Consider the following 27,332-nt stretch of genomic DNA (forward strand, 5'->3'; position numbering starts at 1 on the left):
TTTAAAACACGAGCTTGGTATCTCGGAGAGTTAGTTATGTAGATTTTAGTTACTAGTGATATTAAGCTCTTGGTCATCTTATTTAATGACGTGTCTTCTAAAAATTAAAAATTGTATAGTAAAGTGTTTTCTCTGAATCCTTCATAAACATAGTAATACACTAACGTGGAGCACTTTTGAAACTTCGAATGTGCAAAATAAATTATAGCCTTCGTATCCTTTTTACATTAGAATTCTAGTTTCTAACACCCAATAAATTTTTGATACGGCTGATTGCAAAACAAAAATTAATTTTTTGAATAAGTCTGGCTCGTCCAACGCTGATATTCCAGGCGTGACGATACTCGATACTCCCGTCTTAATCTTCGCCGATGTAAATGATAAATTCGCTACTGGTGTTGGCTATTTTGCACGTTGAAAGCCTGGACGAGACCCGAGAGTGGAATATTAACAGGCAGCGCGTGTAATCGAGTTACATAGTAGCGTGTCGACCGTATCGTTATCCGAAAGCGGACAGTTTGCGTACAGGTTGTAGAACGATCGTAAAATGTAGACGATGCAGAGCCCGATGCGTGATTATTCGCCGATGCGAGCTCTCTCAAAATTTACAAACACGTAACGATGTAAGCGGCTTAACGTTTGCACGCGAGAACTCCTATTACGCGAAACACACCAGCCCAGCCCACCGATAAGAGAAACACGACGAGTTATCGTGGATCATCGATAACTCGTCGACAATTAGGCTACTTTTCCAACCCCGACGTCGATCGCGAGCCTCGTCGGGGCGATATATTCACCGGTGCTTTCCGATAATAACTTCTAAATAGATAATTTCAATATTCTTAGGTAATTGTAGACCGCGTTCGCCGAGTACGTGACTGCACGCACGCGAAACACGTATCGCGAACCGGAGTGGCGATCAATTTTCTCAGGCTTCTTGGAAATCGTAGGCGGTTGGATTTATTTTCCTCGTCGCGGAGCTTGTTTTCATACTCGTGTCGCAGTTTTTCGTTTTAAACAAATCCGTACAGAAAGATTGTAATTCATCGTTCCCATCGCCTCGCGTAATAAGTCTCGGCGTGTTTTCGTTTCGGTAAATTGTATTCGAGGAGATAAGACACGAATGCATTAATAGTATTCCAGGAGGCGTCTTCTCATACGACTCTTTCCCGATAATAAATGAACCTCTTTCGTAGACAGTTTTGTTTTAAATATTTCTTTAACGTCGATCCCAACATATTCCAAGTAGTTAATGATAACGATGATAATAATGGCGATGCAAATAATAGTGACATGTCCTGTTTATAAATTCACATATTCTGTATCCTAGTTCACATATATTCTGCACGAGTGCACGTATCTCTGATACATTTATACACATTTGTCTATGAAATATGGATTTTTATATAAAATTTATTTGTCAATAAAGTACGAATTCGTTTAATACATTTGTCCATAAAACATGCACGCGTGTAATTCACGAAAAACACGTCGCGACCAACTTTCACTCGCAATTAGTTTCTCGTGTTATCGGATTCGCGCGGCCAATCTGGATCGCATAAATTTCGCATGGTGGCCACGTGACGTGGGTCCGTACACGTACCTACAATACGTGCGAACTCACGAAACCGTGATGTCATGCCTCGTCTCCGCTTATTTGCGGTAGACACGTAATTGCCGGGCATTCAAGGCCGACCGACTCGACTGCCACTTTGTGTAATTTTTAGGAGAACCGTGCCTGACAAATTATCATCGTACACGTCATCGAGACGTGCACCGCTTGTCCCCCTCGTCATTGTTCTTCGACGCCGTTGCTTGTTCGTTAGACCCTTGGAGATCGTCTGCCTCGTACGCTTTTGTTTCCCATCGATGGGCTCTTTACGCCCGCGAATCGCCCGTGTTCGCGATTTCCGCACGCGATCCGCTCTGCACACATAACTTTGGTCGCCTCTGCGCGACGCTCCTCGTCCGTGATTCGTTATTATTCTTGTGCGAGCTTTTTGTTCGGCACAGTCTCTTTTACATTTTAATTGGTGCCGTCCTTTGCGTACAGGAAATTACCGTGGAAATTATGAATGGTTAAAACAACGGAGTGTATTTTTGGGTAACGCTCTGTGAAATTCGCGTGTCTTACTGGCTTAATTCAATTGGTTTGTCCGACGTTATGAAATTCATGATAGATGAAAATATATGTTAAATATTAATTCCTTTTGTTTTTGTTTAATTCTCAAAAGCGTGTTGCCTTTTTTATTTTAGAGGAATTATATACTATTATATTAATTCTTCACATCTTGCACGTAATTATTTTATGTGGAGTTGAAGAAGCAGAAGTCGAAATGTTAATGGATGATGAAACTATAAATTAATATCGCGAACGATACAAATATTATCAATTTCAATTACCACATGAATTAAACATAATGGAGCTGAGAACATTAAATAATGTATGAAATAGAGCCTGACAATATTAGGATTTCTAGTCAGAGTGATAAACGAAACATCAATATCTTAAATAAACAGCTATATTCTTTCCTGTAAATTCATAACATTAATACACGCGCGAAATGAATTTTGACAAGTATACACCAACACGTTCAATGAAATGTAAATTTCCCCTAAAATATTTTGAACAAGCGCGCAAACACTAGTGCTTGGTAAATACGAACAAGCAGAACGTGCAAATGAATTTCAGATTTACGATCGATAGCACTTCGTTTCCTAAAACTCACATCAGCAAGTCTCGCTTTGAAAGTCCTCGTCGACTTGCGTAAACATCGCTAAGGGGACCAATTTCTCCAAAAAAATGAAAAGAAACGACGAATTTCGATCGTTCGCGTAGAAAGAAAATATTAGGATTTCTCGCGAAGCTAATTTTACTCGACGTTGTACTAGCAGGCAAACAAATTACGCAACTGAAATTGCAAGAAAAACACGAACAATCCGCCTCGCATGACAGAAGAGAAAACGTAATAAAATCGCTCGAGGCCACTTTATTGAGCGCACGATCAATGAAATTACAGAACTAATGTACTACAGGGTAAAAGAAAATATATAAACTGCTCCAGTTTCACGTCTCGAGAGAAATCACGTATGTAACGTTATCGATATATGTAGTCTGCTGTAAATAGGTTAATCTGGTGGTATTGAGTAACACGACGTGGCGATGAGTAAATTTATTCTGTTCGACTGAATTTCGTTGAAAGCTTTTCTGAAAACTTACGACAAAACAAGGTAGAAGTAGTAGTTTGACGATTTATCGTTCGTGGAATAATAAATTTTGGAGAAGAAATTGTTCAATAAATTGAATAAGAAGATCATTCGTGGAAAACATAAGAGTGTTTAGCTAAATTATTAATTACGCATTAGAAATTATTAGTTTTACATGCTGGATGTATATACTAATTAATTTATAGCCATTTTATATATTAGAGTACTGAATTTGTTATAGTAGTAGTATATATTTATTATATTATATCTAATATATCATTCATATTAGAATAGCGAACATTTTTAGATAAAATAGATATTGCCTTGCAATTAAAAAGAAAATTTCACGTACTGAATGAAGTTTTATAAAACTCTATTAGTAGTTTAGTAGTTTGTTACCGTTTATAGCGTTTTGAGGTTTTCTCTTAATTTAATGTTATCGAACATTGAATGTTTGCCTTCCATTAAAAAATACGTACCACTACAGTGAAATCATTTACCGCAATTACCATGGTTATAATCTATTCCACATACTCGACATATTTCCGAAGAATGGCGCAATTTCTATCGTCAATGCCATGTACATCAACCGCGCGCGAAGTCATCAGTCGAGGGAGTGCAAACGCCTCCGTGATTTACTACCTCAATTATTTCGTCCCTCGTCATAGACAGAATTATAAATTCGTACGTCACTCGCTGCACACGTTTTATTGTATCGCCCCAACACAGATAAAATCTCCACCGATCGTCGACACGTGACGCGATAAAACCCATTAACCATGCGTTCGCGGGTGCGCGACAAGAAATCCATTGCTGGTCCGCGTTAATTTCATCATCGGTTACATTTTGATCGCAAATTGCGACGCTCCAGCGTCCAGCTCGCCAATGAATTGAACATCCACGATAAACCATCGCTCTGGAACGCATTCCGCGCGCGTACTCGTCGGAGGAGTTACGCGCGTGCGTCGTCGCCGAAACTAAAAGGAATTCCTCGTCGATACCCCTTGTCAGCTCCATCGACGGCTACATTTCGATTAACGGCGAGTCGTCGCACGGCAAATTGTCGCCCGTGGAACGGATCGATAGCGTTATGCCTGCCAATAAATTAAACGACACTGATAAACCGGTAGCGCCTCCGTTAGGGGAACGCTCGTGCTCGCACGATGAGGAAAACCGAAACCTGTTTCTTTGGAGCGCGCTGTTTATCTGAATCGGCAGTATCATAACCGGGGCCCCCTATGCGTGTTGTGCGTGCACGGCGTGCATAATGAATTTTCCATTAAGCCACGAACGGACCGAGTGATTCACGACGCGTACTGGCTGCTTCGCGTCAAGCTATGCACGATCTGACGCCGACGTTCATTTTTGTTCTTTTTAGTTCGCAGTGGATAGGTGTGGACTGTTGGTGATCTGGGAGTAGTCGAGATGATCAAATCGATCCCTTTTGTGTTTCGATATCAGAGATTTTTATTGTACTCGGATATATATGTTATAGTTTTCTTTTAATCGAGAAAGACGAATCTCCCTAAGCGCAGGTGTTTTTTTTTTTTTTTTTTTTAATAAAAACTGCAAACTTTGAAAGCGTGTACTCTTAAATCTCTTGCAAGTCGAATTTCAATCCGCATCAAATTGTAACTAGGCTGTGCATGTTAATCCAAGTGCAATTTATTACGAATCTGTCATCTCACAAAGAGATAAAAATGACATAAGTGGCTTGAAGACCATCACCAATCGACCATGACGTTTGCTCGCGCGTTTTTCGAACTCCGTGAACTTATTTGCCAGTTTCTCGATTCGCTCATCTTGAGCGCAGTATGCGGTGAATCGTGGCTGTGTCGATGAGAGAGTTGATCGCGCAATGCTCGAGGAATTTATTGCCTCAGATGGTCGACTGAATCCGCTGCTGTAACGTATTACGACCAGTCCAATTACCAATGTAATGTTCTTCGACGTCGAACGATAATATAGTACAAGCGTTAACGTTTATGTTGCTTGTCATTTTTAAAACATATACTATAGAAGATATAGCCGAGGTAGTCATATTTTTTTTTTAAACAAACGCTACTCCATTTGAATTTATAATATTATTCACATAGTTCATTCATAGTTTTGTCTATCGTTGATTACTGCTCTGGAAAATCTAATAATTATATTTTCCCAAACACTGATATTGATAAATATGTACCCTCTAAAGAAAAAAATATCGTATTCTCATGTGAATCATGTAATTTTATTATAATAGGAGACTCGAATATTTAATTATATTTTCCATTGTTATTGATAAATGTACGCAACACGGTAGAAACAAGTTCTCCATTTCCTCAAACAAATTTTAATAGATGTTAAATTACTAGCTTTCACAAACTATGTAGTTTTGTTGTATAGTCGCCGTACACCTTCAGTGTAGAATCTAGAAACTGATATGTAATTACATTTTTCTACTCTGTTACTGATAAATGCATAACACGATCGGAAGCAAGCTTTTTACTCCTCGGACAAATTTTAATGGACACTAAATGAACAACTTGACACGTACCACGTAATACGGTTGTAATGTAAACATCGCAACAGTGTGAAATCGAACGAGTCACGCTTAATGAACGCGATCGATTACAATAATCGTCGAACGTTACACTCGCTCGGTATCGTTTTAGCGCGAGTTCCCTTATTTCCGATTTTCTTTTAACCAATTCGAGCAGATTGCGAGAAGAATCAGGTACGTTTCGCATCATCGGCGTTGCCCTCTTTGCTCGGCGGAGCACATTGTATCGGAATTGGGACGAGATCCCCATTAACTCTGCGAACCGACGAACCGTTCTCCTATATCGCCGCCCCGACGATTGTTCTCTCCTCTGGTAACAAACCGTTTCTCTCTTCGAATCGTGAACTCTCGTGATAGCGCCAAGCCACCGGGACGTGACTCGGCTTAATGTTGCCTTCCTATGAGAACCACGGAAAAGAACGACCGTTCTCGCGAAAAATTACTTTTCAAGTATTTATCGAATAATTTTGTTTCGCACCTGGAAATAATTTCATTGGAAACGACACTTTCGTTTCGAATGGTTTACGCAGCTCCAAATTTAATTGCGACGAAATTACGATTATGGACGCTTATGGGGTGTAAAGTTTCCTCGTATAGTTTAAGAAACTAGTAATGTTTTATCATAAAACTGATAAAGTAACTGCTTTTTGTTTCGAAGAGCAATAATCTATAGGGTCGTCGTACCAAGTTTTCCAAATAGCCGATTAGGTTCTCTTTTTCTATAACAAATTATGCTCTGTCAGTTTACGAGAATTTTACTTGATGAACTCTCGACAGTCTGTTTATAAAACTCTATCCATTTATGAAACTCTTGGCAGTCTATTTGCATGGAAATGTTTTCTTGTCGAACAAGCTCCAAATTAAATTGTGAACTAACTGAAATAATTATTAACGCGCATTTAAATACGTAATATTATTAATGTATGTATTTCCTAAGTTCAAGCTCGTTGGCGCGACAACACAGCGAACGTAAATTAACTTTAATAATTCCATAGATACGTGACAGTTCAATTACTGTATGATAATGTTTGACAATAGCCGCGTTCATGATACTGGCGTGTTAGCGGTGCTCTAAAATTATTTGCACAATTTACTTCGATGGAAGCGTTAGCAGATTGCATAATGAATCATGCAATTTGATACTGTAATGAGAGCAACCTAAATACTGTAATATTTTGATTGGAGTGTTACAAGATGCATGCACCGAGATAGAAAAAGAAGGGGCGCATGGGATAGAGTCATTTATAAAGACCTTGATTGTCCCCTCATCATCATTCATGGCCTTATTTTACACTGTTCTCAATCTTGCGTTTCTACGTACGTATCGCGCACAACAAAGTAACCAAAAGATACATAATATAGATACGAGAAATGTAACATTATGTCTTATCTAGAAACGGGATCACAGGAAAGAAGGAATGGTGTTTGTGGGATTTTCATGTTTTTCTCCCTCATTTCGTATAACATTTGTAAAGATTGTCTTAGAGTACATGCCACGAAGTAGAATTACAAATAGAAGTTGTTGAATTTTTTTAATTTTCTTGCAACATTGATCGAGGTTGTAAATGTAAATATCGATTTGTAACTTTTTAATTTATGCGATATTAAATGTTTATTTCAATGAGCATATAGAAAACTAATTAAATCGCATGTTAGTCAGACGTGAGTGAATAAATTGTCTTATAAAGAGGTCTTGTTATACAGAGTAGAGATATGAGTTTCCAAATTGTTGTTGGCGGGGCCCACTTTTCAACATACATACAAGGTGGCCATCTCGAACTGATTTTAGTATTATTTATACATGCATATTTAGTTCAGCAATTGATCATTAATTATATGTCATTTACAGTACATTTGCGAATTTAAATCACCCTCTATGTCCTTGTGCAGCCACTAAAATTTGTCGAACATCGCAAACAATCGCAAACAGTGCTTCGCGTTCATATATAAGTTACTTTCCTGTTTGACTTTTCTTATCGCTAAATTACGCGTCACATTTCGCTCCTTCCATTTATAGAAACATAAATTAACGTCACAAAAAATGATTTACTACCTCTCGGCTAGTGATTAATCGAGCTGCCAAACGTAGCGTGTTACTAAATCTATAATGAAGTCGCGCTTCTCTCGACGGTCACAAAACCGTATTAATCGCAAAAGAATGGTGCAATAAGAATACAATGGACAATAGAATACTTTTAGAGCGACTTAATATTATTCACGCGGCGCTCGGAAAGGAGATACGTACGAGACTCTGAAAGTTATAATAGTGTACGAAAAAATAAATAAACAAAAATAAGGGGCAAAAATTTATCGTTCCAAAAACTGCCATATATTTACTTTGAGTCTTTAAAAATTCGAGTTGTCCTTAGCATTTCATTTTTTTCAATTTACTAAGTTGAATGCAATTATGTAAAAAAAAAAAAAAAAAAAAAAAAATGAAAAATGAAAAATTGAACCGTAAATTCGTATGGCTTTTCTGTCGAGATGTGAAAGAACAGTGTTTGTTTTTGTCTTACACCATTATGACACTCAGTCCCTGCTATGCGCCCATAGAGTAACCTTCGTAGTTCCTACTCCTTTCCCGCGAGAGCTGTAAAAGCAAAAACCATAATGCACCCCCGACAAATGAGCAGTTAACCCCGATTTAGCTCGCGCGTGCGCGACCGTCGACCATTAAATAATAAATCAATAACGCAAGCTAATAATACGCAGATTTACCGAGACCCACAAACAATGATACTCTGTTGGGAACGAGGCGAATCGAAGCTGAACGTAAACTAGTAAAGCGAAACGGAATTGGACTTTGGTTTGTTCCCGTGCTCTTGCTACACGACTTCTGTGACCTTCGAGTTCGTTCTTGTTCATTCAACTCTAAAAATTCCTGAAGAGTAGAGAAACAAATAAAGTTTACACGAAGAAAAGATTTCGGTACATGTGCATCATATAAAACCATATACAGATTAAAAAACAGGCCAGTGCCTACTCGTGAGAAAGTACATACACGAAAATTATGCGCAAGGAAAGTAATAATACATTCTGAAATTTGATATTATTTTAAATCGAAGTATATTTAATCTTACAATTGTCTTTGCTGATAACTTGACTCGCAGAAAATATTATTTAATTTGAAAAACAGAAGAAAAGATTGTACACCACTGCAAAAAAGAGTAGCATCATCAGAGACGATCAATGGAAGTTCTTTCTATTTTTTTACACACAGACAGAATAATTAGTTCTTTTTGTTACAAACGCCTAATATCTGGCGAATATTTTGATATAGCACGTCGCCGAAAAAAGGATCGCGGTGACGGGAGGCTGCCGGTTAATTAATACGCTACCCGTTTTTAATAATAATTATACCCTTCCATTTTTCTGCCCTGGTCGCATTTTTCATCCGACCATAATCACGGTATCCGGCAAGGGTGGGGCCTCTTGGATGCCAACAAAAGAAGGAAAGAAAAAAAAAGGAAGGGAAAGAATCGAGCAGCTTGGTAGACGAGGTTGCTGGCAATTACGCGAAATTAGCGGACTGCCGATATTCAGCGATCGAGCGTCTCTTTTTCTCGGCCTGGATATTTCAGAACTGGTGATTCGCGAATTCGTGTGGCCGGTATCATTAATGCGAAATAACAGATGCGGAGCGCGATTTACATTCACGTGGAAAGCCCACTTCACTCGGTCAAAACGTAGCGAAATAGAACGCTGCAATTTCCTGTTTCCTTTCCTCTAATTGAATTAATTAATACGTATCATGGTTGGAAATTTCGAACAGCGGACTTCCCCAGCCGTTTCCCTGATCCTCTTTCTACGGGGAAGATCGTCGATTGCTTTCGGTGGAGCCTCGATTGCACTCGTTTATTCGTACGCCATGATGGGAACGCGTCTTTCGTTTCGCACTTTCGTTTCATCTGGCTTGTGCTGCCTTTTAGGAAATCATCGTGGTGCTTGTCGAGTGTTCAAACGTAGAAAGTATTTTAGGTGGTTTTTTGTGAATTGGTCGATTACTTGCGATCGTACTACGTATTGTTTACTACATTGAAATTGTAGAAACAGTGTTTAGATTACCAATAGTTTCTAGTATATACAGTTATGGTACTCTTCTATTCAATAAATTGTTAAATTATGACACACTGAAAAAAATATTAAAATTTTAATAAAAGTGTATACATGGTAACACAAACGGTGCCACATTTTATATCGCGGTGCATTCCAAACTGATCTCATTAAAATTCTTCAACGTTGTCGAATTATTTTTTTATCCCTCTACCTATTTATAAGCATTCTTAGAAGCAAACTCATCGGCTCCACGAAACAAAATGTAAAGAGAATTACTCGGCATTATTTTTGAAAATTCAACTAAGATAAGAAATTCCAAGCCCCAATAGAGTCGATGAACTAAATTTCTGAGAGGCTCAGGTATCCATTAAACGGATCCGCTAGGAACCCATAAAACTTGTTCCCTGTCAGGGTAACAGAGGAGGCGGTTTCTCAGGAACTCGGGACTAATTTGCACGGTCGTTTGTCGTAATTCCGTTGATCACGGTGGTTTGCATCTCGAGCGATTGATAAGCTCCTCGGAACAAGAGGTTGACGTATGGAGTGCTCCGAGCACCTGAGCCCTGCGTCGTAAAGTTGGCAGTAAGCCTTGTTTATCGGCCGCACCGCTGGAATCTCTTTTATTTGAGGCATGGTGGCCCTCCCGCGGTAGTCGGAAAATTTCGTTTGCGGCGAGTAAATAAAGCCCTAAATTTTCGCAGGAATTATGCCGTTTTCACGCTCAAGCGACTCAGCCTTTCGTTCGCTGAAGAATTATGCCAGCCGAGACGTGGCGTGCTGTAAGTGGATCTCCCGAATAAAATACAACACCTCCTGCTCGCGTATCCTGAAATTAGTTTAGTCGCGTGTCGCGAACGATTGCTGATTCGAATTACCAACGCGTCTCTTTGCCAGAAAAAAGTTCACCTTTCTCTTAACTCGACTGAAACACACACTTATCGAGCTTGACTGATGATTCGAACAATGTGTCTCTTCGGTAGTGATGGAATTGATACGATTAGGTATTGAGGGTAATTAAAGTGGATCACCTTGCAGTCGCTGATTATATTCTTAAAAGGAACGTCTGTTCACAATTTGATGCCAGGTACTGGTACTGTGCAGACACGGGAAGTTTGCTACTGGATCTGATTGATAATTTTATAAACTTCTAGATTATGGCTATTTTATAAACGAGTCCACGTTTTACATTGTGATGCATTTTAAATTATTACCAATTAAGTTCTTCCATGTTGCCAATTCTCTCAATAATCCAATAGTCTGTTGTATATTAATATAATTGTCAATAATTTTCTAAAGTATAGTATAGACCTACATAGTGCAGTACAGAATGTAATATGCAATTCTATAGCATAATCAAGGAGATTATACTGTTACTGGTCGGACCCACTAGCCAGCTTTTTATCTTTGCATAATACATAGTTGAATGAAGAGAGTTTGAAAGCTTGAAGATTATGAGTGAATTGTATGTCTACTGTCACGACTACTTTATTTTAATAAATCACTGATGTCTAAAGTTCAAAGTCACGAACACAGGCTTTAACAAGCAAGAACGAGTAAAAATAAAATGCGAACGCTTCGACAAGTCAGGTGAACACGTTGTTAGCCTTTATTTTCGCGCAATCTTGTTCGCGAAGATTGATGCAGTCGAGACGTCCAAGATGTATGGTCGCACTTGTCTAGAAACCGGTCGTACTTCCGCAAATTTTTAATAGATCTATACAGAGTATAAATACATATATAATTTTCTACTTCAGTCTACATTGTAAGCAGTTTAATTAACTACGTTTCAACGATGTGTATTGAGTCATCTGCAAGGTCTACAGAAATAAAAATAAACGGACATTCATCATTCAACAAAATTAATGATGCAATTAAAAATATTGTTATAAGTGAAAGCATGCGAATGAGAAGGATTCTGATTTTGTATGTGTAAAATTAAGAATTTTAACAGGTTTCTTTAAGTATCATTGTGAATTTGGGTCCATTTCAATATTCAAAAATTGATTGTTATTTAGATTGTTAATTTTTTATATCGAAGAGGATCCAAGTTGGAAGTTGAAATATTTATATTAAATAAATTATGTTAGTTGAGGCTATGTATGCTGTGATAAATATACATACATGGAGCTTGTTGTCTGTTATGGACTGAATCAAACATTTATCTAATGAGAAAGATTTTCTTATTATGTACATGTTGAGTAGTGCATACTTCATTTAAATGGCACATACGCAACATTATATTCCAACAACTATAGCTATTCAAACGTCCTCTTTTTAATTGAAGTTCAACAAAATTCGTTTCAATAAAAATCATTCCTCTGAGTGATGACTTATTTTGGTATATTTTCTGTACATTAAACAATGTATATTTTCACAAATGATAATTGTCTGAAATAAAGCGATAGAACATGCAGCTGGTTGGCAATTTAAACGTTGAAATTGAGTAGTATATTAATTACAGAGAACGTTATTGATCATTCGTAATCGGTTTTTGTTGGCAATCGAAACGCAAACATTGAAAGCTTTAGTCGAATAGAGTCGTATATTCCTATATTTTATTTTATTCGATGTTTAATATTTTCATTCGTTTGATAAATGTTTCGAGCATTTTATTAGCGCGTGAAAAAAAAGTACGTGAATGTATTTTGTTGATCGGTTTATCCTGTTTTTTGAAAAATAAATTACTTGTTTTTCCTTTTTCAGGCTATGTCTATTTTCATTGCTTTTAGTCTTAAATGAAACAAAATTATTCTGTTTTACAGATCTGCTTTTACACGTTAGTTTTTCGCTTTAAGGTACCATTATGACGTTAAAACATTTTTACTTTTTAAATTTATATCGTAAAAATGTCTCGTTACCATAGATTTATGACTCGACAAAATCGTCTAAAATCACCGTTTCATTAGTCACTTTCAAGAATTCCTCAGTGAAACAAACGTTAATTATTTCGACCTGTACAAGCGCTTATTCAACGTCATGATTTGTTCGTTATTTCGGACAGAGACGTTTATATCTGTCTAACACGCGGAAGTGTGTAAATTTATGATCGATCAGTATTGTAAATTAGCATTTTACGTGCAAACGATAAATGAACGCGGTCATTAAAAACTATTACCCGTCCTGCCGTACACGCATTTCAGCCGTTAAACAATTATTTTAATCTTGATCGTGAACGTAACGCTCGTGCGTGCTTCGGAGAAATAATTTTTGTATGGGATCAACTCAAAGAAAAAATGATCGTGCAAGAAAAGAGCGAGCAAAGTTAATTTGAGACTATTAAAGTCTGGCGAAACGTTGGACGTGTATTTTTATGAAAATTTCCTGGTTTCTGGGGTGGTTAAAAATAATGGGCGCATACTTTTTCTTTAACCCTGGTAACTCAAGTTCGAGGAATGCAGTTATGCTTCAGAGCATAATTACATTTAATTCGAATATATAGCAATATATTGTTACACGTTACTTTGGTTCGTTATCTATTATTCTAACAAAATTGTAATCAAAACTTTTCTAATAAATTAAATTCGAATATCGTTACTATCTCTAGTCACTCGAATCGTTTAGAAAGCAGACGAGAATTCGAAATTAGACAGTGTGAAACAACACGGAGGAAAAGTAATTTATTATTGCTTCCGTGTGTCCATTTCTCTGAATAGTGCATTGTTTCATTGTTACTTGATCGGTGGCCACGGCAAAGGACGTGCATAACCTATGCCTACGTTGAGTTGGAATGCACGCTATGCAGTCTTATCGACGAAACTCGCAACGCGAGCCAGATAATCTTATCTTCTAATGCGTACACTGTCGTTGATAGTTATGGCTTGGGTATATGTAGCAAACTTCCAGCGTAAAAAGTTTGAGAAAGATCGCAGCTGTAGGGGAAATAAATCTGCAGCGTGCAATAAATATTCATGCATACGTTTGCGGGTGCAGGACATTTAGCGTTTCAGCAACCGAGGAAAACGCAAATGTACATTTTTCTTGTTATTGTTATGAGGTACTCGCAAGAATTACCTGGCAAGAATTACCTGGGAAGAATGGCCCTGTCGCCTATCCATCTTGCAGGAAAAGACTTCGATGTACATAGTGATTAGCTAGGTGATTATGCACTTGTTTATATTTAGAATTAGAGTCATCTGCAAGCGATACAATCACATTGAAATTAGAATTTATTATTGTTCTCGCGTGTATTCAAAATTGCCAATCTTTTGCGAGCGATACAGTGGCAATTACAATTGAACCGTTCACTGCGCTAATCGATTAACTCCACCCGTCACATAAAAATTGTAACATCACTGACGATTATGTTTCGGCTATTCTTTCTTAATAATTTTATATAGATAATTATAATTATCAAAACTTTCAGCCACATCAAACGAGTTTCTCGCGGGGGTCCTAGGACCCAGCCACATCACTTAGAGATTCGTCATAAAAGTTTTCATTCAGCTCCGAGTATCAAACGCCGTTCACCATCAGTTTTCCGTCCTCTCCGTTATCCTATCAACTTTCCACGAAGGAATTTAATCATCTCGGTTGCTCAAAGCGGAGAATCGTTCAAGACTCGCCGGAACGCCGAGGGATTGAACGAATGAATCGGAATGGAGCTTGACACAAACCGAGCAATCATCGTTGAAGCGCCTCGGGGCGACCTGGCATCGCGGATAGTCGGTTTCTTTGGAAAGAAGGAGGGCACCGCGGCGGGGAGCTCCGATTTTTTCTCGATCCGAGGCGTTTTCGACGTGCACCGCATAAAACGACCCTCGTTTCTTCGCGCGAGACGATCGCTGCCCGGCGCAATTTATGTCGGCAAATGACTGCAATCTGGGCTTGATCCAACTTGCGAAATCGTTCTTCGTCTCTCCCCAACCCCTCCCTTTTTCCACCGTCTTCGGCGTTGTTGAGTGCACGGGGTTCAACAGCTAGCGATGGGCCTTCGAACCGCTTGCTTACAAACTTCCAACCAAGCCCGGCTTGCGGAGTTTCGAGTCGACTCGAGCCTGGCTCGGGCATAGTTTAAGCTTAGCAAGTTCGATAGTTGTTAACGAATTGGGTCCAGATTGGGTTTGTGGATCCAAGCCCTGGGATATAAACTTCGCAATCTTTGGTGCTTCTGTTCTTCATCAGTAAAAGATTGAGACGCCTAAGAGTTTCTAGCCCTTACAATCTATTATATCTATTATACCCTTTCAGCTTCAACGACTACTAAACAGCGTTGTCCTTCCCTCGGTGCTACTCACTTAGCAATGCTTGTAACATCTAGTCCTCTCATCCTAAAACAATTCACCAATAGGTACTCGAATTTCTTGTTCAACATTTTGTTGGTGAAATTTAACACAACACCATCGAGAAGCTGACACACCTTCCAATTTCAGCTGGCCGAGTGGCCCACTCGCTCAAAGAATTCAAACCTTCGAATTCCTCAAGTTGAACATGCTCGCGAGGTGTCTGACGTCTGCTTGAGCGTCGATCCTCGACTCCAGCTGGCTTTAGCCAGCTCGAATCCCATCACTACTAGCAACCACTACACAAAAGTGCAAAACAGCCGAAGGAAACGAGCGGTTCGTGATCGGGCGCCGTTAACGTTTCACTTTTCGTGGTCGAAAATTATTCGAGCCGTTCTGCCCTCCCGTCCGCTGGCAGGGCCCCTTTCCGGCCTGCGTAGCGTTCTGGCAGATAATATCGCGCCGCAGGCCCGCGGATAGAGACCGCTCTCTTCGAAGCGTAATAGACACCGAAATTGATCGGGCACGAACGATCTTGCGAATGAGATTATTGATTTGCGGCGGCGCTTTCGTGCCGCGGCCGAACGCAGCTTCGCCGCGATTCGTCTCTATGGGAAACCGAGAGAATGCCTCCAGACGTCTACGACCATTCGCGTGCGTGTTACCGATCCCGACGATTGTTTACAAACCAAAGGAACCGAAGGTAATAAACGGTTTTCTGAGAAATTTTGGTTCAAATTCTTTAAGATTTTTATTATTTAGAAACTCTGGCTCTTCTCCATCGAGACTGTTGATCATACGTATTAGTTTTATTGTATATTAATTTGTGATAAGAATTTTAGCCAGTATTTCCGCACACGTAGTGTATGTTTTCGGTTGGAATATGAAGCGCAACTAGAAAAACATTCGCCTTAATTACAGAAAAATAATGGGAATTATAGTGAAATTTGAGATAGACTCCAAATTTTATATTAATAATAATGAAAATTTCAATCATGTATCGGTATTCATAGCTTTCGTGTACGATTGCTCATATATCCCTAGTAGTATGTGCAACATTGTAAATAAAATATTATTATTCGATTATCATCTGAAATAAAATACCATTTGAATAATGGCGTTATTCAAATCATGGTGTATACTCGTGATGTACTGAAATATTTCACCTTGTCATCAGCCAATAATTGAGTCCACGTTAGATTAGGTTATATTCAGTTAGACGAAATTGGCAGGTGTCGATTGGGGTTGAGACTCCTGAATAATTGAACATTCGAATGCTATGAATACACCTTAAGTCCCAGAATATTCGTGTAGCTCCTTCATAAATATCATTCCTTTATTTCCGTTATTAGTTTAATATTCACATTACTTGAAATTGTACGTTCTTTACATGCTAGTCATTATATCACTTTTTACATTGAAATATGAGTCCTCATTATGGGTTAAATAATATACATGTAATTTATACTAATAAACATGAAAATACGGCAATGACAATAGAAATAAAATAATACTAAGATAATAAGTAAAATTATGCGTATTTATAGCTTGCAGAAATGCTTTAAAAATATACGCCAAACGTATGTGAAATGCATACACTCATACAAAATGAAATATGAATGTTAGGCATTTATGATCAAAATATTTTGTACACGTATCGCATACGTTTTCCAGTATTATTACACGTAAACCCCGCAGTCTAGCAATAAGATCGCCTCATAAAATTGTATCTATCTCAATTTGCGTTTCTCAAGCCTGACAAGCAAACGTGCGATGACTAATGGACGGCGGCGTACATGAAAACAGCGAGCTTATCGCAACGATTTAAAGTTTAATTTTGTACAAACGTGACGGGTGCACGTCGCGGTGAACCGCGTTGGAGCATCGGCCGGCGCGGCGTAGCTTCGTTTTATAGGTAATCGCTCTTTATCGAGCCAGTCGGCCGCAGTTTCCGCGTAAATTATTGCTGTCATAAATTTATCGTGGAACGGTAATTATCGGGGTGAAGCCATCCATCGGAATGGCCGCGAATTACGAGCCAATTCCAATTGGTACGCCTGGTTATATCTAGCGTTGTGACCTGCCTTCGGCGATTCATCACTCGTGATCTTCGCTTCTGCTCTATTCCGCGAGCTCAAGAGGCAACATTACCTTTCCACGTTTCGAAAATCCATACGTTCCCTTTTTAATATTATGCGATCGCTATCCTATTCGAATAATTTATAGTTTCGTCGTGTGAAATTAATATTGGGTATTCGAAAAGAAAGTTCGTGGCGTTTCTCAACCATTTGCATGATTTCATCGCATCGTTCTGTGATCGATCGATCACAGCGTGATTCATCTTTGACATCAAAATTTTGATACAGCATTTTGTTCGTAAAAACCACCAATTTTTTCACAAGCCTGCGTAGCATTCTCGCCTTGATCGATCGACAAAACGCCACGAACTTTTTCGAATACCCATTATAATTTTCATGGAATGGGATCATACACAGCCAATTTAAATAGATAAACAAATTCACTTAAATACCAGTTTTATTTTCACTTTTGTTGTATTTTGTAATTTTCAACTGTATGATATCTCTTGAACTCGACATGGGAGTGCAAAGGGTTAATTCATTTCTACTTTGTTTTACAAAAATATGTTTGTCGTCACCCTTGGATATTTACCTGTATCTCAACATACGCCCTTGCGACGTCCCATACGAAGAATGACATAGTCGAAGAAAGGATTCGTCTCGCCTTCCCACGTTCGGTCCAGAGACCACTCCATACATGTTATTCCAAGGAACATGTGGACGCGCCTCTCGGTACGCGTGCATGTTACCGTAGCAAAGCGTGTGCGAAGGGTAAACTTCGTTCATAGATCACGGATAAGTACAGTCCACGTGTCGACAGCATTCTCAGCTACAGGTACACACGTGGGCACGAGTCAAGGGTTATGAGAACCTGACTGTTGCAATGTCGCAGCCTGTCAGCAACACGCGTGTGCGCGACGCTGTCAGTCACTGTTACGATCTTAACGCGAAAAACGTGTGGAATTCCTTCCAGGCATTCGTCTCTCCCTCGTTTGCGGCCAATGGTCAACGACAAGGAAATAGCTGGTTGCTTGTTTTTCCTACGCGAAGGTTCTTGACGTATCGCTGGTGGGAAGCGATGAGATATTTTCAAACATGTTGATGCGAATTATCGAGCATTTTAAAAAGTTTTTAATGGGAAATCTGTCGAAATTAGCTATCGAAATAAATGTCTCACAGTATGGCTGTGAAGAAAGCTTATAGGTTTAGTTTCTTTTTAGAGTATACTTTTATTGCATTCTCAGGAATATTGGAATGGTTATGAATATATATGATTTTTCGACATATTATATAATGACTAATAATTTTTTTAATTTACAAGACCGAATGGTATCACCTAAAAAAAAAATCATAAGGACTTCTGCCTTTAGATTAAAAGTTTCCAAACTAAATTGCTCTAGAACAATATCGATTGTGATTAATTCATTATTAATATGAAAGTGAATATTGTGATAGATTTGTACGTATAATGATAATACTTTAATGGCGATGTAAATGAACACATTCGATATCTCCTACGAAAGAGAAATTTAACAAATTAGTTGTAAACAACCAAACAGGTAGTGGCGAGAACACGAATGGATTGTGTTAGGGGTGATGTAAAAGTTGCTGCTGGTTTCGTTGGCAACAGAATTCGCTTTACGAGGACAAGCAGCTTAGCCAGGCCCTTCTAACCGATATAATTCATCCAGTGTGGCTCTGTACTTCGTGCGACATGCCTCGACACACTTCACGTGCTCCCTGGAAACAGAAGGACTTCCCCGCAACCCTTATTTATAGAATCGCAGCTGTTGGTTGAATCCGGTGTCGTGGCTTTGCAAGGAAATGCGCCATCGCTCATGTTACCAACTCTCGCGTAATACCGATCATGTTTAACGTCACGAAATTTGAATTTTGTTAGGCCTCTAAAGAGGTCCTCTTAACTCTGAATCACCGGAGTTCAATGTAATTCACTGAGGACGAAAAAAGAAAATATTTTTAAATATTATTCAATGAACGTACTGCAACAAGTAATTAATTTTATTTCTATAATTACGCACGCAAAATTTGAAATAAAATAGACTATTTAGTATCTACTATTTGAAATGATATTTGAAGAGATAGAACTGCAGAGAGAAAGATTAAGTGACGTCTACAAAAGTACATTAATTTTTACCGTGTATCCTGTAAATTCCAGAGAGTAACACATCGAGTATTTAATGGGATTGATTAATTATATCCTTCGTTTTTGGTTTTATCCTCCAACGAACTGAACATCTTACAATTTTACTAGTTATTGATATTAAAAAGTAAAATTTATTTATAACCACACACAACATCATTGCCAGCCACATTGGCATAACAGTATCATTAACTAAAGCTGAACGGAAAACTACAGTTTAACATAATATAAAATACAAATTTATTCTCCAACACGATATCACAGCCAAAGTTTTTCTTGTCCAGCAACGATAATCCATGGTGAAGTAGAAATATGTATCTCGTAATGTCATAATTCACGACGAGCGCGACAAAGGGAGAAAACAGAGCGAAACAGGGGGATGGCATCGCAACGAACAAATCGAATCCAGCGCAAATTAGCGCGAACGTGGGTACACGAATTCGTCTTGTTGTTACGAGGAATAATTGCCAAGAGAATTCCTGTGGACTGGGATCGGGCGGGAAAGGCGAACCTTCCCTCGGGGTTATAATGCCGGGATGAAGCGCCCGAGGTTATTAGTTTAGGAAGCTGCAAAGTACCCCGAAACAAAGTCTCTCTGTCCCTCTATAGGGTAATCAATATACAACCAACGACCCTGCCTCCGTTTCAGCTCGTTGATTCAACTTGAACCGCCGGCGAAGATCCCTTCGTTGAATTAGTTGCTTGCAAAGCATCGCTGTCGGGGATTCGACGTCAGAGAGCGATAGGTGATAACCCGTCTTCCCGTTCGGTGGTCAGCCTTGCGTCTTCCTCTATTCCGACAAGCGAGTTTCATGATTAATCGTGGGTTTACTACGGTGTCCCATAATAGATGTTACATCTTGCATTTGGTATTTTTCGCATAAAGCTTTTTTTTAATACATTGTCAGCTGTGTAAAAAGTATCATCCGTAATCGGTAAAATTTAGTTTGATCAAAGAGAATAAAAACTAGAGTCAGTCCCATAAATATTCCTACACACGTGACCACTTCCGTTTGTGAATTTCGTTTTCCTTCTGTTGCAGTCCAAGCAGTACAGCGCTGGGTTCGCTGGATCAGCTGAAGGAGTACCTGACGACAGTGGGAACCTGTAAATGCGGCCTCGAATGCCCGTTAAAACCTGAACAGGTCTTCAACTTCGACCCCAAGGTATGTTCGTAGTCATTTTTGTCGTGGCACAGTCACGACGCTTTCGCGTATTTCGTGTCTGTTAAATTACTGCAATTATTACGATATGGGTATACACGACTGCTCTCGGACGTTTCGAGCGTCGCTATATTACTCGACGATTACGTTCATAGAATTGATGAGGGAGAATGGATATGAATAAAGAACGGAATATGTTAACCAAGGATCGTAAAGGAATACAAATGGTTTATGTTTTCTGGAGAATATGTCTTCCCTCTTGTCGATTCTTACAAATTAGAAAGCTTTCGTGCAAGAAATGTGTTTGAATGTTGAAGTAGACGAGGATTGTATGACAAGGCAAGTCATTTGTGATAAAGTAGACTGAATGGTTAGGGAAAACATGATTTTTTACATAGTTTTGGAAAATTGTATTGTAGTACTTTCATATTCGCAATTGGGATTAAATCACACAGTTAATACAAAATACTCGAATGTTGATCTTTATGAAATTTAAGTCAGACGCATTTTTAAGTAAAATTTGTATCGTGATAGAATTACACAGAAAAATAAATTGATACTCTTTCTGTATAATTAGAAACAGCATCTACCTACTTAATTTAATAACCCATTTATCAGCTTGAAAAGTGAACACATGAATTAAAACTTATCTGATTCTGCATCATCGAATCCTCTCACAATTTCATATTTCTCAATTAATTAATTTATGAAACAAGGAAAACAAATAAATAATAAATAAAAATTCGGATCTATCACAGAGAATAATAAACATTACTCGACAAATTTATTCGTTAGACATATTCTACAGAAAATCTGAACAATTGTTCAACGAAGGAGTTGCTACATAATGGAGACAATTTATTACACGCTCAAAAACATTAGATGGAAGCTGCTAGTTTATCGTCACGGAAACAATATTCCATCGCGAGAATCTATGTATCCCCACGGATAGCGTACAGATGTCCGCAAGAAAACAATCGCGATTTAAAGCGTCCCGTGGGGAAACGCGCGATTTAAATAAATCTCCCTTATGGCTCGCGACGAGAAGCCTGAATCCGAGAAACCGAGAGCCATAAAAACCGCGGCGCGTACGTCGAAGCCCATCGCAAGTAAATCGTAGGCCGTGTAGCAAAACGACGAGCGGTGTTCCTGTCGTAATCTGGCCGGAGAAATCTCCGTTGCCGGCGTTCCTCGTGCAATGAGTCAATACTCTATGTAGCACGAGCGATGATGCTGAGAAAACGCGCTCATGCAACGTCGAGAGCGAAGGAGAGAGGCCGGGACGAAGAAGCACGCCGAGTCGCTCGCGTAGAATGCGTTTTGCAATTTTACGCTGGACAATCCCACGACACGTTGTTCGACGGTGAAAGTTCGCGGAACGAACCGCTTTGAATCGCTCGAGGGACTCCCCTGGGTATTATTTCCGCCAAGTTTGACTTCTGACGCCATTTATGGTCGTGTTTTTCAGTTTAGAGATCGCGACTCAATGGTGAGTCGTGAAATTAATGTTGTAGGTCTGAAGTGGATATATTTATATCTTATTGTAGAATAACATATTTTAGTGTACGATGTTATAGTTGAGCTATGAGGTAGACATTTTCAATTTATATTTTATTATAGAATAGAAACTTCCGGCACACACCATTGGAAAATAGAAATATTGATCATTACATCTTTATATATAAATAATTCAAACATTCAGTGCATATTGTTACAGAACACAAATTTTCAGTATGCATATAATTATTATAGTACAGATATATTAAGTATACTTTGTTAAAAAATAGTAAATTTTAGTCCACATCTCTGTACAATCTTTTAATATGCCTTAATATATCTAATTTTTAATATACCTGGTTGTACAATAAAAATTGTCACCATAGATCGCTATAACGCAAAAATTCTCAGTCTAATAATACCAAACAATGAAAATTTTTTCTATACCCCGCTATGAAATACTCCAATTTAGCTTATAAATAACCTCGCGACCATGTTAGATTAAAATTAAATTACAGACACTGTTTCAGGCAAAAAAGTAGACTTGCTCACGGTTTATTTAGACTCGACAGTTCGCTTCGCCGTTCGAATTACTCGTTCAACTCGTCGGAGTTGAGTGTCTAATGATCCTTCGAGGAGACTGTGGTGCTCGCGAGAAAATCAAGAGTCGAGTCAAAAAAAGAACGGGCTATACCCGTCAACAAACGATTACTCTGAAAGTTAACCAGCCAACCGAGCGTGATTATCATTGACGCGTCCCGTGGAACGCGCTGGCATTAACAACGTTAATTTGGACAGGGGTCGGGCGGGGGAGGAAGGGTCGGTGCATCGGTGCGCAAATTAAAAATTCACGAAACTGCCGGACGGGAGAACACCACGGCAGAAGGAGAAGTCCCGACGGTCGGGGCGAACACGCTCATCAGTTTCGCTTAATTATTCCGGTAGCATGCGACGATATAGGAGGAAAACGTATAATTATCCGTGCACCTGCTCTCTAACCGCTCACTCAGTCCGCTGCTTATCATCTCGCGCGTTCTATCCACGGCCGCGTTAATACGATCCTTAATTAAACTTTATCATCCGGCATCGGTCTACAGGAATTCATAGGAGCATCGATTCGGGCCCAGCCCGTGTTCGACGACGTAACGATCGACGGTGCTAATAATTAATAATCATTTGCATATCTGCCACGGTGGTGTACTTACAATATAATCTCCTGCCCGTGCTTATCGCTTCATCGACCAATTAACGCGGCCACCGAGTCATTGTACCAGCGACGATTTCGACCCGTTGCGTGCGCCGAATTATCGATCACTGGGATTAACGAGCTAACGATCAATGGCCACGATTGTTACGCGTGTACCGTACGCGCCAATAAAGATGTTTCGCCCTTAATTCCCATGATGTTCCGTGCCTGCCCGTACGGCCACTTTGCGCGACGCTTTCGTACACGCCTAGATTTTCCTGGCAGCTCGTAACGGTGATTTCGTAAAGCGTGATTAAGAATCTGATTTCGGGTAGGAAATAGGTGAGAAATGTAATTTTGGAAGGTGCAAAGGAACGCGTGCGAAGCGCGTAATTTGTTTGGAAAAGTCTTGAGGCTTCGATGGTTTGCGTTGGATTTTCTTCTTAGTGTAGGAAGAACGGGGGATGAAAAGGACAAATTTTAGTGTTTTTTTTTTCGGCTGGTATACTGATCAGAATGGGGAGCTTTTAAGGAACTGTAGCATTTGTAACTTCCACATTATTAGGAACTATTTTTATTGGATTAAAATTCATATTTTAGAAAGATGAAACAAATGTGGGTTATCTAATTAATATATCTATATTTACATACATTCCATTGTTATGTAAAATGGCAAACTTCTATTACACTTAACGTAGTTTGTCTCCAAAAGGTAATAATAAGTCCATTTAGGATAAATATAATAAATCGCCTGTCCAATATTATGCTTTTCTACTTAAAATGCCAAATTTCGAAACTATCTATCCTCCGAGGTACAGAACTATCATCGGCCATAATTATTTACATTATCCTCGTGAAAATGCCATAAATAAGGCGTTATCAGCGTTACAATTTCTATGATACACGCAGAAGTATGAGAATTCGTCCGTCGAGATGAATTCTCGTCGCAAGGCACGTAACCAAGACGTCTACGTCTACGTCTGTCGGTTCTGGCAACAGGCCGGCCAGATTGTATCGGTCTCGAATCTGCAATGCAAACTCTCTATCTAGCCGCGGACAATGAGCCTGCCAGTCTGGACATCGCGCGATTTGAAGAAGAAAAACAGACGGCGGACGAAGAATAAAGGGACGGTATGTGGAGTGAAATCGGCAGCCACGAGGGAAACGACTTCTTGGCTACGTCACGAATGTCTCGGATGCTCTTGAATAACATTCGGAATGAAAATACCGGGGCTGGAGGGCATTACGCGATTACCATAAGCGTGGCGAGAATCGTTCATTCGCCAAGATGTCGGCTGTTTACCATCGCTCGATGATATATGAGGAATTTAATTGAATTGTTGGTGCCCGATAGCGTGTAGGACGTAACGAACGTGGCGAGAATTTATACTCGGCGATACGGATATCGTATTATGTTCACCGATTCCCTTTTCTGCTTCTCTATCATTTTTTACCTTCCTGAAATACGAAGTTACATTACTTTTTTTAATCCGAATATTTACGTTGAGAAAATATTTGTTGGTCGTGTATTTTTAGTTTCCTATTGCAATACGTACGTTATTATGTTAGTATTTCATGTGTAATGTTGTGGTCTAAATTAAACAAACGCTCGGATAGGATCAAGTAGAATTTTCACAATTAGAATGTAAAATAAATGAGGAAATAAATGAATCAATAAATGAGTGCATACATGAATGATTAAATAATAGTTGAATTGAAGACATAAACTAATGCATAAACAAATGCATGAATAAATTAATAAATTAATAAATTACTACGTGATTTAATAAATGAACAAATCAATTAGTGGCTGAGTAAGTGATCGATTAGATGACAAAATATATTAATGATTGAATAAATGATTGAATTAAACGAGCAATTAGATTAATGTACGAATAAATGAACGATATGAACAAACTATAAATATAAATGGACGAATATCTGAATAAATGAAATCGTACATAAACGAGTGCATGAATGAGTGAATAAATGAAAGGAGTAAGTTTCCAGCGAAACAAGGATTGAAATTCGAGGCCGCGCCGAAAAATCGTTTGGATCGTATCGAAAAGCGCGGCGGCAGGTTTAGCGTTCGCGAATACCCAATTACGATGTCCAGACACCGTAACTATCCGAGCCGATCTCCGAGTGCCATATGCAGGAGACAGGCTCACCGTTTCCCCGAGAATCTTTGATTCGGCCCGGTTCTTTATCGGGCCACCGGTGTTCCTGTCCGGCGTTTCTCTCCCTCGCGGTGCTCCTTTTATAACGCTCGACGTTTCCGCCTATTGTTGCGTGTACACCGTACGAAATCATCGAGGCACGGAGCGATTTCTCGGTTTCCCGTAGGCAGACCTCTCTCTGCTCGAGGAAGTTTATACAGAGGCCGAGTGCTCCGTTTCGAGTTCCTTGGAATTGCGTTGTTAATTGTGAGAACACCGAGGAATGAAGATGCGAAAGGATGATACAGGTGACAGATTATTAACGAATTTCGTCGTCGAAATCGTCGATTTGAAACAGGATCGGGTTATGAAGCAGATTGCTATAATAGAATTCAAACTTGTTTTGTATATAGAATTTGATGTTGGTCAGGGCTCGCTCTTTTCATCCAAACGAAAATGAATTTTTTTCTTGGTTATTGCCAAACAACTAATGAAAATGTATACAAGCCCAACACTTTGTTTTCATAAAATGGAAAATTACATTTTCCATACAATTATAATTTATTTCAAATTTTTATTTCGTCGTTATCCAACCCCATCTTTCTTACCCAATCGCAACGTTTCACTTCCATGTTGTACTACCGCTAATTTCTTCTAAACGATTCGTCTGAAATCGTGTCACAAACACATTTATCTTTCCATCCATCGATCCACGAGAAATGTCAACTTCCACGTATACCCCGAGCTAACCCAGGCCAACTTCGATACCTGTCCGATACGATATCACGACTCTCGGAAATTGATACGTATCAGTATTAATGGCCACGTGAATTGGATTGGTAGTATCGTTGGCCCCTACAATTTGAGCCCGGTTCTCCTCGTCTGGCTCGCGACCACCCCATCGCCGGCCGGAATAGCAATTTCTGTGCAAGTCATTGTAGCCAGCTGAAACGTAAACGCCGTCCGCGCGGTTCTAATCTCGCTGCTCCGTGCTTCGGCATCACGTTCGTCGTTTGCGAGTCCAAACTCGGCTACGTTGCTTCCTCGCGAGAGGAGTTAGTTTATGGAGTTGTCGCTATTCATTATCACCGCCACGGGCACGAACGGGCCCGGCTGTGTCTCGGTGGATGTATTAGCGAGTGCTTAAGCGAACGTACGAGTTGCACCATGACGTTAACAAAGGGTAAGCGAGTACCCTTTTATTACATCGAGCTCGCCTTGTTTAAACTCGTGCTTAAGTAATTTGCTTTAATGAATTTGCATCCTCTACCGTCGCCCTTGCTGTTACCCGTCTCTCTTTTCGGTTTGCCGTGAGCCGTTTTGGATTGCCGCCTCTTCGAACGAGCCTGGATTTATGATCGACCCCCTCCGAACGGAACGCTCAATCCGTGAACCCTTTCGTGGATATTCGAGGCGCGAGTGATCGTTTATTTGGATAAAGATCCGCGGTCTAGTCATTAGGAATGCGAGTCTAATTTATTTTGTATTCGTTATAGAATCCATGGTATTTGTAGCGTAAGTGGCTGTTAGCTCTGTTTGGAGATTAAATTCGGTGCAAAATTCCACCGACGTTCGATGAGGGTTGAGATTCCATAACTCCGGGGATGGCCGATCGTCCTCGTCGCTCCTTCCTTAGTTCCACAACTCGATTTTTAATTTGCAATCGGGCACGGGGCATCCCGTCGTCGATTAATTCCCGCAGAGGGAAGAAAAAAGGAAGAAGAGGGGTGGGAAAGAGTCGTTCGGCACGAGCGGGAACGAGGTATGACATTCGCGGATAAAACGACGAAGCCACGGCACAAAGGGCCTCGGCCTCGAAGAGCGCTCTTTGTAATCGACTGGAGCCACGGGCAGGGAAACGAACTTCGGCTTGTACAAAGAAAGTAATCTTGTACGGTGTCTCGGTGGAAAAGGATCCGGTCGCTGACTGGCGAACCACAAAGTTTTCGCCGAGAAAAAGAACGATCCGAGGGGTCGGAGGAACGGGCGGCTGTATCTAAGGGGGGTGGATTTCACGATGAATCCCTTTTGTAATCGGTAAGCGGTCCCGGATGAAGAGCACGG

General features: G+C 39.6%; 1 protein-coding gene across 3 annotated transcripts in view; it reads left to right on the forward strand.

Annotated features, from left to right (window-relative positions):
• The window catches only part of LOC128889306 (uncharacterized), a 314,808-nt gene that overhangs the window by 197,614 nt on the left and 89,862 nt on the right, over positions 1 to 27,332 (forward strand). For all 3 annotated transcript variants that reach the window (XM_054146841.1, XM_054146842.1, XM_054146840.1), the window contains exon 2: positions 20,306 to 20,429. In XM_054146841.1, the coding sequence (XP_054002816.1) occupies positions 20,306 to 20,429 (124 nt within the window). The remainder of the gene's footprint in view (positions 1 to 20,305; positions 20,430 to 27,332) is intronic.

This window comes from Hylaeus anthracinus, unplaced genomic scaffold (assembly GCF_026225885.1).
Source record: "Hylaeus anthracinus isolate JK02 unplaced genomic scaffold, UHH_iyHylAnth1.0_haploid 11997, whole genome shotgun sequence".
NCBI classification, from domain to species: domain Eukaryota; kingdom Metazoa; phylum Arthropoda; class Insecta; order Hymenoptera; family Colletidae; genus Hylaeus; species Hylaeus anthracinus.